At 37.1% G+C, this 12,637-nt stretch overlaps 1 protein-coding gene across 1 annotated transcript in view; it reads right to left on the minus strand.

The window, feature by feature from the left end:
• Positions 1 to 371: 371 nt before the first annotated feature.
• The window catches only part of GHR (growth hormone receptor), a gene marked incomplete at both ends in the record, with an annotated part of 63,095 nt that continues 50,829 nt past the window's right edge, over positions 372 to 12,637 (minus strand). Inside the window, 6 exons of the mRNA XM_079548935.1 lie at positions 372 to 1,331; positions 1,608 to 1,677; positions 3,759 to 3,849; positions 5,958 to 6,129; positions 9,317 to 9,495; positions 10,539 to 10,699. Coding sequence (XP_079405061.1) covers positions 372 to 1,331; positions 1,608 to 1,677; positions 3,759 to 3,849; positions 5,958 to 6,129; positions 9,317 to 9,495; positions 10,539 to 10,699 — 1,633 coding nt within the window. The remainder of the gene's footprint in view (positions 1,332 to 1,607; positions 1,678 to 3,758; positions 3,850 to 5,957; positions 6,130 to 9,316; positions 9,496 to 10,538; positions 10,700 to 12,637) is intronic.

The raw sequence follows: 12,637 nt of genomic DNA on the forward strand, positions 1-12,637 counted from the left end.
CAATTATTGATAGAAAGATCTCTGTCAACTGCACAATTTTACTAAATTCTCAGATTTTAGACCACCTGATTTTTAGCTTTACAAAAAGCGTGATTTACTGTACATTAAACATAGTCATTTCAATGTTTAGTATCACAAAAATCAACACCCACAAGAACAAGACAGTCACGGCTAGTTAAGCAGTCTCAAGACAAATTCATAGATAATATTTACAGAACAAGAGGAATATTATGATGAATATTTTATGCTTCAACATTTGAGATAAACTTTTAAGAACCACAACAAATGTTTAGACTTCATTTTGGTTTCAGCACACAAGCCCAAGCTGACCCTCTGCTGTGAAATACTGCACACATCTAGTCAAAGAATTGCTACGGCATGATTTTGTTCAGCTGGTCTGTGCTCACATAGCCGCAAGACATGTTAAATTCTTTCTCTGGCACAGGCAGTGCAGTTGCATTGAGCACAAGGCCTTGTGGAGAGTGAACTATATGAATAGAAGTGTAGTCTGGGACAGGCATTTCCATACTTGGGGTTTCTGCCATTGAAGCTCCAAGACTGATACCAGTAGTGGTAAGGCTTTCTGTGGTGAAGTAAGTGTCCTCATTACAGCTTTGCTCCTGACCACGCGGCTCATCCTCTTCCTGGGAAATCATGGCAATACATTTTTTCACATCCGCCTCGCAGAAATAGGCATTGTCCATGGTGAAGTTTTGTTCTGTGCAGCCTTCGCATTGCGCTCTCCCCACCTTGGATTTCTGCCCTGGAGAAAGTACAACACTTCCAGCTGGAGTAATATCACTCACTTGAGCATAGAAGTCAGTGTTTGTCAGAGAATTCTGGTTACTTAGCTGAGTTTGGACTGATGGACTAGCTGAGTCAGTGCTCTCTGCAAAAGGAGGCCATGACTCTCTGCTTTCAGACTGAGTACTAGTAGGTGACTGTTGGGTATCTGTGTTGGCAAGACTTCGAAGTGCCTCATCATCTTTCCTATGAAGGCACAAGAGATCCCCTTCCTTTTCTGTTACCTTCTTGAACTGATCAATGTCAGAGATGGCATCACATGTGTCGCTTGCACTGAAGTCTGTCTCTGGAATATCTGGTTCACAGCAACTGGCACGTCCAGAATCATCATCCTTTGCTCCCAAGCAACTGTGTGATTTCAGATGATCATCACTCAGGAGCCTGTCAGTATCTGAGACTCTGTTCTTTTCATCGGAGTCATCTATGTCTAATTCAATAAACTCAACCCACAAGTCATCATTGTATAGCTGTGTCTTGTAGTTGTCATGGCTGGCTAAGATGGAGTTCACTTCATCTAGCTTTCCTTTCTATAAAACAAGAAAAAACAGATGTATAAGAAAGAATAAAAATATTTGTGCTTCTAATAATGCAAACTTACGGAAAGCTAACTGGAGCTGATATAATAATTACAAGAAGGTTTTTTTTGTTGTTTTCATATTTTATGAAAAGTTGTTCCATTGCATCTCCCCACACATTGCTAGAAGATGTAATTTCTTCATAGAAAATTGTTCTGTTTTTGATAGCAGTTGTAGCCTGCCACTACTACAGTGATTCCTACTATACATATCAGAATGCAACATTACCTTCAAGAGATCTGGGTCAATCCCTTTAATCTTTGGAACTGGCACAGGAGGAAAAATCAGCATTTTTAGCCTGGAAAAAAATAAATGATTGTTTTTAATTTACAGCAGTCCTTTTTGAGGAGGCTACAAAAAAGAAAGCTTTATGTTGCACTTAGACTTCTTTGCTTCAAAATTGAAATGTTTGAAGATTCAGCTTAAAATTGTGCTAAGGAAAAGAATATTTTTTTCACACATTTCAAACTAAAGCAAAACAAAACAAACCCCAGTTTTTTGTAGCCTGCCTTGTTGGAATCACGTAAATTTATGCTGAAGTCCACTCTGACTCCATTCAGTTATTTTAATGCTTTATATAAGGAGAATAAACTCCTAGAGCATTGCCAATTGTTTCCCTTTTTATGTTTTCCCAAAGGTGGTTTGTTTTTTTTTTTTTTTTAAGGGATAAAGTAGTTCTTGCATGAGCCCAATTAATTTAAACAGGGGAACAGAAAAATAAAGTTGGCTAGGCCAGTATTCTGTTGTCTGCAAGACTGTTGTTGATGCAAAAATTAATATATAATAATAAGGTTTTATCATTGTTGAGAAAGAACTTGCTTAAATGTGTTCATGCTGCCAAGACATTATTTTAATCCTTCATAAAATGGATTTAAAATTCTCAGAGAAAATAACTAATAATTAGCTATGGCCCTCTTCCATTTTACCTCTCTGTTTCTTTTACAAACACATAAATTGTAATCCCCAAAGGAAAATTCAATATTTTCTTTATACTGGATTACTTCTCCATTTTAGAAGGTAAATCTGAGTCCACAAATCAGATATTCTGACAGGATTGGGAACTAATCCATCTAATGATACAGCCCAAGGATTTAACCACTCATGGACTCAAGAAACAGTTCAGGAAGCATCTTTATTAGCTTCAGATAACTGTAACCTGTGTGTCTCAAGGCTTGATCCTATGGCATCTGTCCTAAGGAGCCTGGTTCAGAATTTGTGAAACAAAAGTTGAAAAAGAAATGAATTGGGATCTTTTTAGATACAGGAAAAAATGGATCCTGGGTATTTTGAATTATTGGAAATCTAAGACGTCCATTTCCCTGCAAGAATTGCTGTCACTCCCACCACCACATGTACCACTTTGAAGGGTGGAGGCCCATCGGTCCAGAAATGCGTGACAGACACATGCTGGATAAATGCCTCCTTCAGCAACCATTATTAGCACCGAATGAGCTGTGATTAGAGTCATGCTTCAGCCCTTGGGATTTTTTGAGAATAAGTTACTCCTTGCTGAGTGTGCTGAACAGTAAGCTCCTGGTCCCACACGTGACATCTCGTACCCATCTGACACACAGAGCTTCTGCTATTGCAGAGAGTGGCCTCTTGGAAGTAAAGCACTACTAAAATGCAGTGTTGCTTGTTTAACCTATTTTTCAGTGGTAGCTCCAGCTGGACCATCATGTTTTCATTTCAGTGACTTGTACTTACCTGGTATGTAAAATATCTCAAAATATCTCAGTGTTAATTTTCAATGTGTACATATAAGCTTATTGACAATATGTATGCGTGCACTGGGGCTAGACCATAGCGTTGCTCTAAAGTGAATTAATTCTATCAAAATCTGTCCCTGAACACATATTTCAGGGAATGAATTTGCTGTGAGACCACTATCTCGTTCTTACAAATGTGTCATTGTGACATTTTTATGAATGACACAATCCTGAGTTTTGTTTTATTTTATCCCTGTTATTTATAGGAGGCACAGTCTATCCACAGATGCCAAATACCACCCCATGACTCAAGCTCTTGCCGGGGCTCAGTGAAGTAGCCAGAGATTACTGGAATAGCCTTAGAACAAAGCCGAATATATAATTTGAGTGAAACTTTTGAGCAGAAGTGTGTAAAAAATACTGTTCACAAAATCTGAATGAAGTAAAAATATACCAATTGCCTTCAAAGTCTACGTACACTAAGTAAATACCATATTATAAAGCGCTCTGCAATCCAAGACTCCTGCTCAAAGCCCTGTATGCACATGTGCCAGCATCCATGTAGCCTGAGCAGGTGGACAGTGATCATCAAAATAGTGTCTGGCCCCTAGTTGAAGCACCCTTTTCTTAAACTACAAAGGAATGAAATATGACAGATAAACCTCTGTACCTTGGCTGTTTAGACAGCAGGATTAAGATCGCTGTTATGGCCAGCCCACACACTCCGAAGGCAACTACTAAGAACCAGGGAAACTCGATTTCTGGAAACAGAGAACAGAAACATTAGCAAGAATCTGAATCCCTGTTGCATGTTCAACTTACACCTTCTCTGCAGTCACCTGAGAATTCCAAAGTCAGAAAAGCTGATAGGAACATTTTTGATTAGATAAACGTGAAAGTTCTGTAGCAAGAAGAAATAAAAACATTCTGACATCAATAGTTTCTTTCCATGCTGCATTTGCGAGTCCACTGCGACTGCTTGCAAAAAGAGTCTGAACTTTTTGACATGAACAAGATCATAGCACAGGCAATATATACAGCAAAAGCAGACTGGAGGAAAATTCTGTCAGCTGGGAGCATGCTACCAAGTAGACCCCTTTGTAGTTCATGTTACTGCTTCTGTTAGCCCAAGCAGAGAGGACCTTATTAACAGTGTGTAGCTCTGCTAAATCATGGGCACTACAGTGGCATCAAAAAGGATGATGCCACTTTTTCTGAAGGCAGAACATTATGTTGTGAGCTGTACCAATTGCCAAAAAAAAAAAACCAAAAACAAAACGTTTTTGACCTTGCAGGCAGCTACATAGAATTTCAGGCCTGATAAAAGTGATGTGGCAGGGATGAGGAACAATGCTGATAAATGAAATGTTTTATCTTCTAAAAAGCATCAATTGCTTATTGTAATGCTAATTCTGAATTGTAAATTCAGTGGTATTTAACCTGACACTGTAAAGTACAAACTATAGAGAAATTTATTCTGGCTGTAGCCTAAGATTCTTCTCACTTGTTCCCAATTTTAAATTTTATGTTCAAACTTCACTTTCAGGGTCAAAAAATACTGGGCAGGAAGCTTTAGAATTCTATACCATGTAGAGTGGCCTATACACAAATTTATGGCCTTCTAGGAAAGAGAAGTTTTCAGTTTCAGACATCTGCTCCCAGCTTAAGTCGTTAACTTCATATTTTCAAACATGACTACTTGAAGTTCTATATGGTTATTTCTCTGTTAGTCAGGACCCTGTTCTAATGTAGAACCAGTAACTTCTAACATCAGTGAGACCAGAGTCCAGCTGCTTAAAAAAATTAGAATACTACATGTGAATTTACTACATGTGAATTTAAGCACTTCACAGCAAAAATGTCAAGTATGCATTCCTACAGGTGAAACACAAAACAAGGAACATAATATTCTGTCATTCTATACTTCCTCAGTTTTCCTCTGTGAACTTCCAGCTTGTGTCACAATCTAGCAATTCTGCAGATGGAGGAGAACTGACCTTCAAATAATTCGTTGCTGCTCTATGACAAGTACAGATATGAGTCCACTTGCAGATTGTGGGTTGTAGTGAATGAAGCAAACTGCTCGGCCTTGGATTTTCATGGTATTTTTTGTTCATATGCAAACACACACAGTGCAGACTGACTTGTGTTAACAAAATCATATGGACAGAACACTAGCTGAACTAGGTAATACAAGCTGCTAAAAAGGAGATTCTGGCAAGACCGTGAAAGACAACAGTTATAGGTTGGTTGTATTTCCATTGATGCTTCACAAAATGAAGTTAAGCAGTTTGTTAAGATAATTTACTGCAGAGTTCATCTCGTGAAAAGTTTAGAAAAAGGCACTGTCTCATTCTTCTGATAGAAAAAATGCAGTGCCCAGTGATTGCTGCTTCTGTTTTTAACGGCAGTTTTAAAACAAGTGCAAGCACAAAAGAAATAGAAAAAACCGTCCTTGGTTGTATCAGGGAGATCAGGAAAGCACAGCATTCTGATAACAGACTTAGAAAACAGTGTAACAATTTGATAGAAACCACAGCTCTCGCTTCACTGCTAGAATGCTCTCCTTGCACAATGGAGGTTGAGGTTTATCTGTCTCCATTTTAGGCTGTATAGCATGTGTAGGAGCAGATACTATTTCTGATCCTCAAAGCTACCTGTACTTTTGCACTCTAGTGAACTGAGAAACAGTTGTTGAATTTAATTCTGAACCTGTGTGTAACTTGCATGCTCTTAATCTCACCAAATGACTTGCATGTGGTAGGCTAAATTATCAACCCATTCAAGCATACAACATCAAAAGAATGGAGCAAAAAGCAAAAAGATGGCAATGGTTATAAGAACATTTTGATGCATTTATCTTATTTACCTTCAGCACAATGAACAAATTCAATGCCTGCTTGAGTAAAGGAAACATAGAGGATTTCGCTGAACTCCCCAAACTTTTCGGAGGTACGCTGTCTGGATCGGACTCGGACCTCATAATCTCGTCCCATCTTCAGAGAATACAGTGGAATCACTGTTGAGAGCCTGGGTTCTAACTGCAAAGACAGAAAGGCTGTGATATATTTAAGGGAGTTGTACAATTTTACACTGCTTCTTGGTTTCAGAAATTAACATTCAAAGGTATTTTTTCTGCTTGGAACATTAAGGACACAATGAGAAGAGTTCAGAGAGAAGTCACACCATTTACTTCAGACTTACTAGCTAGACACTGGACTTTCAGGAGATGAAAAGCTAAGAATCAAAACTCTCTAAATACTCTGTGAAGAAAGGCAGCTGTGACTAACTCCGCTGATTTTACCTAGCTGTAGATTCTTGCTACTGTTAAGATACAACCTTATTGACACCAAAATGCTAAAAAACTTGCTAAAATAACATGGGACCCTTAAAATAACTGTGATTCCCCCTGAATAATTAATTTTACGAAGAAAAGTGATTTACAGGCTTAAAAAACAAATTTATTGCATCTAACAAATCTAATTATTTTGCAAAGGTTGCACAGTTCTCAAAATCTTCAAGGATATATAAAATGAGAAAATGCAAAAAGAGTCTGGTAGAGCTGGCATCACATTGTAGGCCTTGAGATGCCTGCATTAGTTGCAACATTCTTGCTGCTGTGTATCAAACAATGTAGGAAATCATACTGGAGGTCTTAATACACAGGATGGCCATTCTTTACCCCTCCTCCTCGTATAAAAACATGCATTTTAGCTCTGACTTTATAGTAGGAGTACAGAAAGTATAGAAAATCTAGAAAAATAAGGAAAATATGCACAAAATAGAAATTCATGTGGCAGATAATATATTCTATATTTACTTCAGTAAATTTACCTCTGTGAGGGTAAGAATTAAAACACTACTTCTGTGGGGGTAAGAAGAAAAACAACAGCCACTGGAAACTTCAAAGAAGCGTCATCAATACCTTCCAAATATCACCACTGCTGCACAATCTACACTCAAAACACATTCTGTTGTTAGACATGATCTGTGGAGTACTGTCATCCTTGATGCCTCTAGATGCAAGTGTTCCCAGAGATGACCAGTCAGATTCTGGATGAGGAAGTGATGAGCACAGATAGATCACATTTTTTTCTGCTAATAATGGATGACAACCCAACTGGAAAGCATGGAGAAGGGAATATGATACTATTCTACTTTACTTATTTTCTGCGAAGAAGCCATAGAAAATAGCACACTCAATTTCACTGTAGATTAATTATTTTTTCTGGAACACTTAATACAGATTCTTGAGAAAGGGATGCTGCCCACACTAAACTTTATGTACCCCAGATAATAGCAGCAGTTGGAAAAGGCAGCATGCAAGCCAGCACAGAGAGCTGAAGAACATCAAGTAGAATTACTGTGTAACTGATGTGACCTGAATTTGCAAGATAGGTAAATGAAAAATTGAATGGTGTATGAGAAAAAGCAATCAGGTTAATCCCGAAACCTATACAAAAATTGCAAGGCTCAGCAAAGAGAATTTAATAGAATTTAAGCATGGAAAATTCTTTTCTATGTTACTTTCTTGTATCAGAGTTATCCATCATTATGATGTATCTGTGCACTCCGAGATTATCTTCTGTGTACAAAACTAGTAATTTAATCAAAGCGTAAGTGGTCATCCCTTCCTTTACTGTTTCAACACTCATTTTAGAAGGTATTTGTAGGAAAGAATGCACTGCTACTCCCCTGTGGTCAGTAGGAATTTTGCTATTCAGGTCAAGATTTTGTTCAGAAATTTGGCTTTTGTATTCCAATTAATAGGGGCTCAATGCTATGTTTATGGTTTTAAAATGAAAGGTGCAGTAACACACAATAAATACAGCTCCAGTACATAAACCCTTTTTTCTTTAGGCAAATACACTATTCAGGAGTATCTGTTTTCTGCAAGAACAAACACTGAACTTCAAGCTTTGCTGTCCTGGGGAGAATCAATCCCAAGGCATACTGGAATTACTAACGGTGCTGGAGCAAGAACAAAGGTTTAGAAGGAGATTCATATGATTGATACCTTAAGGATTATAAAAAAAAATACAAATTGCATTTTTAAAGAGGTTTCTGTATTGCCACCTGCTTTTGTAAATCTTTTAAGAAATTGGCAGATTTTCATGTTAAGAATTTATGGCAAAAGTTAGTCTAAGTCATTTAAAATGTAAAGATAATACAGAATACATAGCTTAGACAAATATAGAAATAAATTCAGGCAAGTATTTGAAAAAAGTTAAAGACAATATAGGGCCTGTTGGTCTTTACTCTTACCAACAAGGGGACACAGAAAAACATAATATTAAGAAGGATCAGAGGAGAGAAGGAGCCCAATAGTCTTAGCTGTGTTTCAGCTGGTAAACCTGCCTTTTGGAGATTAAGACAAATTCTCAGCAGTATTACCTGCTTTCCTTCTGTCATTTATCTCAATTCATTCTAGTAAGAGAATAAAGTAAGAGTTGTGCTCTGAGAAGACATTACGTTGGTCAGGTATTCAGAAAAAAGTCTATACATGCAATTATTCTTTGTAGAATCCTGGCAGTAGGTCTTTATATACATTCAGGTAAGCTGGGTAGAATTATTTTCCCCATAACAGGAAAACTCCATGAAAAGTTAGTGATTTTTAGAATAAAATGGAAAAGATTCAAGAAGTAAACACCTCATGCTTTCATGGACTACCTATACATTCACAAATTATACATTTCTGTCTTGTTTGAAATTGATGTGTTTTACCAATGCCTTGATTTTATTAGCTTATTGATCCAATTTTAAATCATAATTCAATCTTTCAAAAAATGCATTAAAACAATATTTAAAACTATTAGAACACTGAAGAATCTGGACAGACATAATGACATTTTCCAAATAAAAGATTCCTGTTCCACATACTGAAAATACTGTGTACTTTTTCAAATAGCTGAGGCTTAGGAAAAACAACAGAGAAACATTTCATCCTTGAAAACCTTTATATATTTGATTACTGCTACACTTTGTAATATAACACATAAGGGATTTCAGGGTTTCATTATCTTACTTGTATGCCAGCTATCTTGATACATAAAGTTAAAATGTCTGCCAGAAAATTTCATAAGAATATGTGTTTACTGTTTAAAATTTAAGGCATCATCTAATTAGCATTCACAATACTGTAGCTTTCCAAAATGGGACAAATGGGGTAGGGACAGGACAAGCCTGCACTGGACTATGACTACTGCATAGTAAATATTTCCTCCATACCTCCTTCCATTTTGTCTCATTAACTTCTTTGTACTGCAATTCATACTCCAGAGTAATCCATCCTTTCTGAACATCTGCTGTTGGTGGTGGATCCCATCGTACTTGAATATCCCCATGGATCCCAGTTTGACTAGTATTTAGCAGAGTCCAGTTAAGATGCACAGGGGGATCAGGTAGTACTGTTTAAACAGAGTAAACCAGTTTTCAAATCAAAATGACCATTCTTACTGTACAGAGCTACATTATTTCAAGATTAAAAAAAGCACATTAACCGCACATTTGCTGATTAAAATCTGAACCCATGAGTGTCAATGACAAAATCACTAGATGTCTGGAGACAAGAAGGTAGCTAGCCACCAAGAGCAGACGTGCTCTGCATAAATCTCACCCGAATAGTTAATAAAGAAGACTAAGGATGTATTACCTATTTAATGATGATTTCCAAGAGTGGCTTATAAAACACTGAGACTAAACAACTCTCCATCAGAATTTACAGTGAGTTCTCTTGACAAATAAAACAGTAATTGAAGTCACACAGAATACAAATATTTGGTAACAACCTCAGAAATAATTTAGAAATACACTGAAAATCAGTATCTGAAAAGTAATTCTGGTGTTGCTCAGCTGAACAAAAGGGCACAGTGGGTACGCTCTAGTCACTTGAGGGAATACAGTCTTAACTGCATGTGCATACACCATTGATATGCACCAGCAAAAATGTCTGGAAATCCCAGTCACAATTGATACTGCACTAAATATAAGATCTAACCTAGAAATGCTAAACATCCTGACTCTGCAGATGTTTTGATTCGGGAATAAAAATCTATTTGGTTTAGGAACAAAAATCTGTTGGGCACCAGAATCTTGCAGAATCAAGACGTTAGCACCATCCTTGATCACAGTGACCAAAGGTATACAGCATTCCCTAGAAAGGAATCAGAGTGACAGCAAAGGTAAACACTGACGCACATACTTGAGAGCATTGGTATTCGTAAAGTAAAATGACATATTTGCTTTCATCCTTTTGGATTGCTCTCAACAGTGGCAATATTACCTAGATGTAGATCACTTTACATATTTTATAAATTCAAATTGCCTCCTATATATATTATTTTTTAGAAACTGTTCTCAGGGGGAGAATTCAAATATAGTATGAAAGCTTACAGAATCACACCTATTGCACTAAAAAACTACAGAGATAAAATGCATAATGGAAGGGTACCTATTTCATCAACACTGAAACATTTTTCATCGAATATTTCATCTTTATTGGCAAGCTTAACACAATACGGTATCCAAATCGAGGTGTAGGATGTGTTGAAGTAACAGCTATTTTCTCCTGCAGTGATATAATCAGGGCATTCTTTCCAGTCTTCATCATTCCTAGAATGACAACAAGATCATGAGATACGTGAGAGAGAGATTTATAGATTTTACAAAGTATAAATTGCAGATGTTAGAAGACGAGCAGTTGATAAGTCATATCTCCTACAGAAGTAAGAAAATGTGTCAGTATTTCCTGTGATTTACAATGGAGTCAAACGACTATTCAGCCAACCTACATAAATATTTCATGTACTGCTAGTGGCATTTCTATGCGTTGGATGGCATTTCTGAAAGAACAGTCAGAGAGTCATTTAACATGCATTTACGTTACTGTTCTTCAGGCAAAATTAATTGCAATAAGGCACCTATCTGTATGATGAGATCCAAAACTTGAAAGCCAGATTGCAAGGCAGATCAGCGCTGCACCACTTGCAAAACTATGGGCAGTGGACTTCCGCTGGTGACCACGATGGGAATGTAGGCACTGGGACACCGAATACTCACATGGGAAAGTGTCTGAGGGCAAATGCTGACACAAAACAACCCATATCAGCAAGATGCAAAATAAAAGAGAAGAAATACAGAGAAAAAGCTATCGTACTTGGGATAAAGAACTTCTAAAATGCTGGAAGTACTAGCAATAAAACTACCTTTTTCCACTCTTTTGTTCAAACATTTATGAGTGCACTTTGTAAATAAAAGAACTGTAGCAGGAGATGTCTCATGCTTTTGTATGTTTTGTTTAATCTCTTAATAAGAAGAGAAACTAGCAGATAAGAAGTGATGTGAATTCTCAGACTAAGAGTTGTTATGTATTTTGTAGTGTCAGTCTCGTAAGACCAAGCTGAAATGAACCAGAAGGTCCAAACTATAGAAATCCTTCAGTTAAAGCAAAATGAGAACAACTAGTTTACTAGAAATATTCTACAACAAAAGTGAAAGATTTTTATGCATTGCTTCTGAAATATCTCAGAGTGAACAGATGCCATTCCTGATCTTTCTCTCAATTACCTCTCAGCCCAAATACAGACTGAATAGGGAACTTTTCATAAATTACAGTCTCAGTTTGTTAAAGGTGTAATGTAAATGCTCTTCCTTACTAAGAGTTGTTCATACTGTACAGGAGGTTTAGACTTAAACAATTATTCCCATTGCATCCCTCAATGCTGGAGTGGGTCTTTAAGACGTAAAAAAGACAGATGATGCATAAGTGGAAGAGAAGCGTTTGTGCTACTAGGCAAGAGCCTTGTGCTTAGCTGATGAGACCAGACACTTCTCTAAAGGAAATGCTGTAGCTCTGCCAAAGCCAGGACTTGATAAAGGTCAGACACTTCAGATGCTATGGCTCATGTTAAGCTCATGTTAAGTTACTTGATATAGTTCAATCCTGAGCACATTGAAACAGAAATACTTCTAATATGACTTTTCAGTTCACATCTTTTATTGTAGAATGCTAATTTTTGAGACAATACATGAAATACACATCTTTTCAACATCTGTGGAACTGAGTTTAATTTTTTTAAAGTTTACACCATCTTTGTGCACGCCATTGATGTTGTCAGCTCAACATTTACACTTTAGCAATGTTTTTGATTTGGATGCCTGTATTTCTAGGTCTTAGAAAGGCAAGGAAGAAAACAAGCCTTGCTGTTAAGCTTGTTTCCTGAGCAAATTTATTATCATGTGCAGGAAGTTTCTGTAAATCAGAAAGGTTGAAAACCAGTACATTAGATGGAAGAGAATCACACATCCTTCTGTTCCTGTGAGTAAAAAGGCTTTTGTTTCCCAATTAGCCATTACTGGTAATGAGTATGTCCTTTTTCTGGCTAATCATTTTAGCAAGCAGAAATTTATAAAAACTTCAGTGGAATGTAAAACTGAACTACACAGAACTCTGTGAAACATAATCCCCAGTCTCAGAGCATGGTTTTTAGGAAGATCTGCACACTCAGACTTTAGTTTAGCAGATGGCCAATGAGGGTTTTATACAACTTT

The sequence above is a fragment of the Tetrao urogallus genome (assembly GCF_951394365.1).
Source record: "Tetrao urogallus genome assembly, chromosome: Z".
Classification (NCBI taxonomy): domain Eukaryota; kingdom Metazoa; phylum Chordata; class Aves; order Galliformes; family Phasianidae; genus Tetrao; species Tetrao urogallus.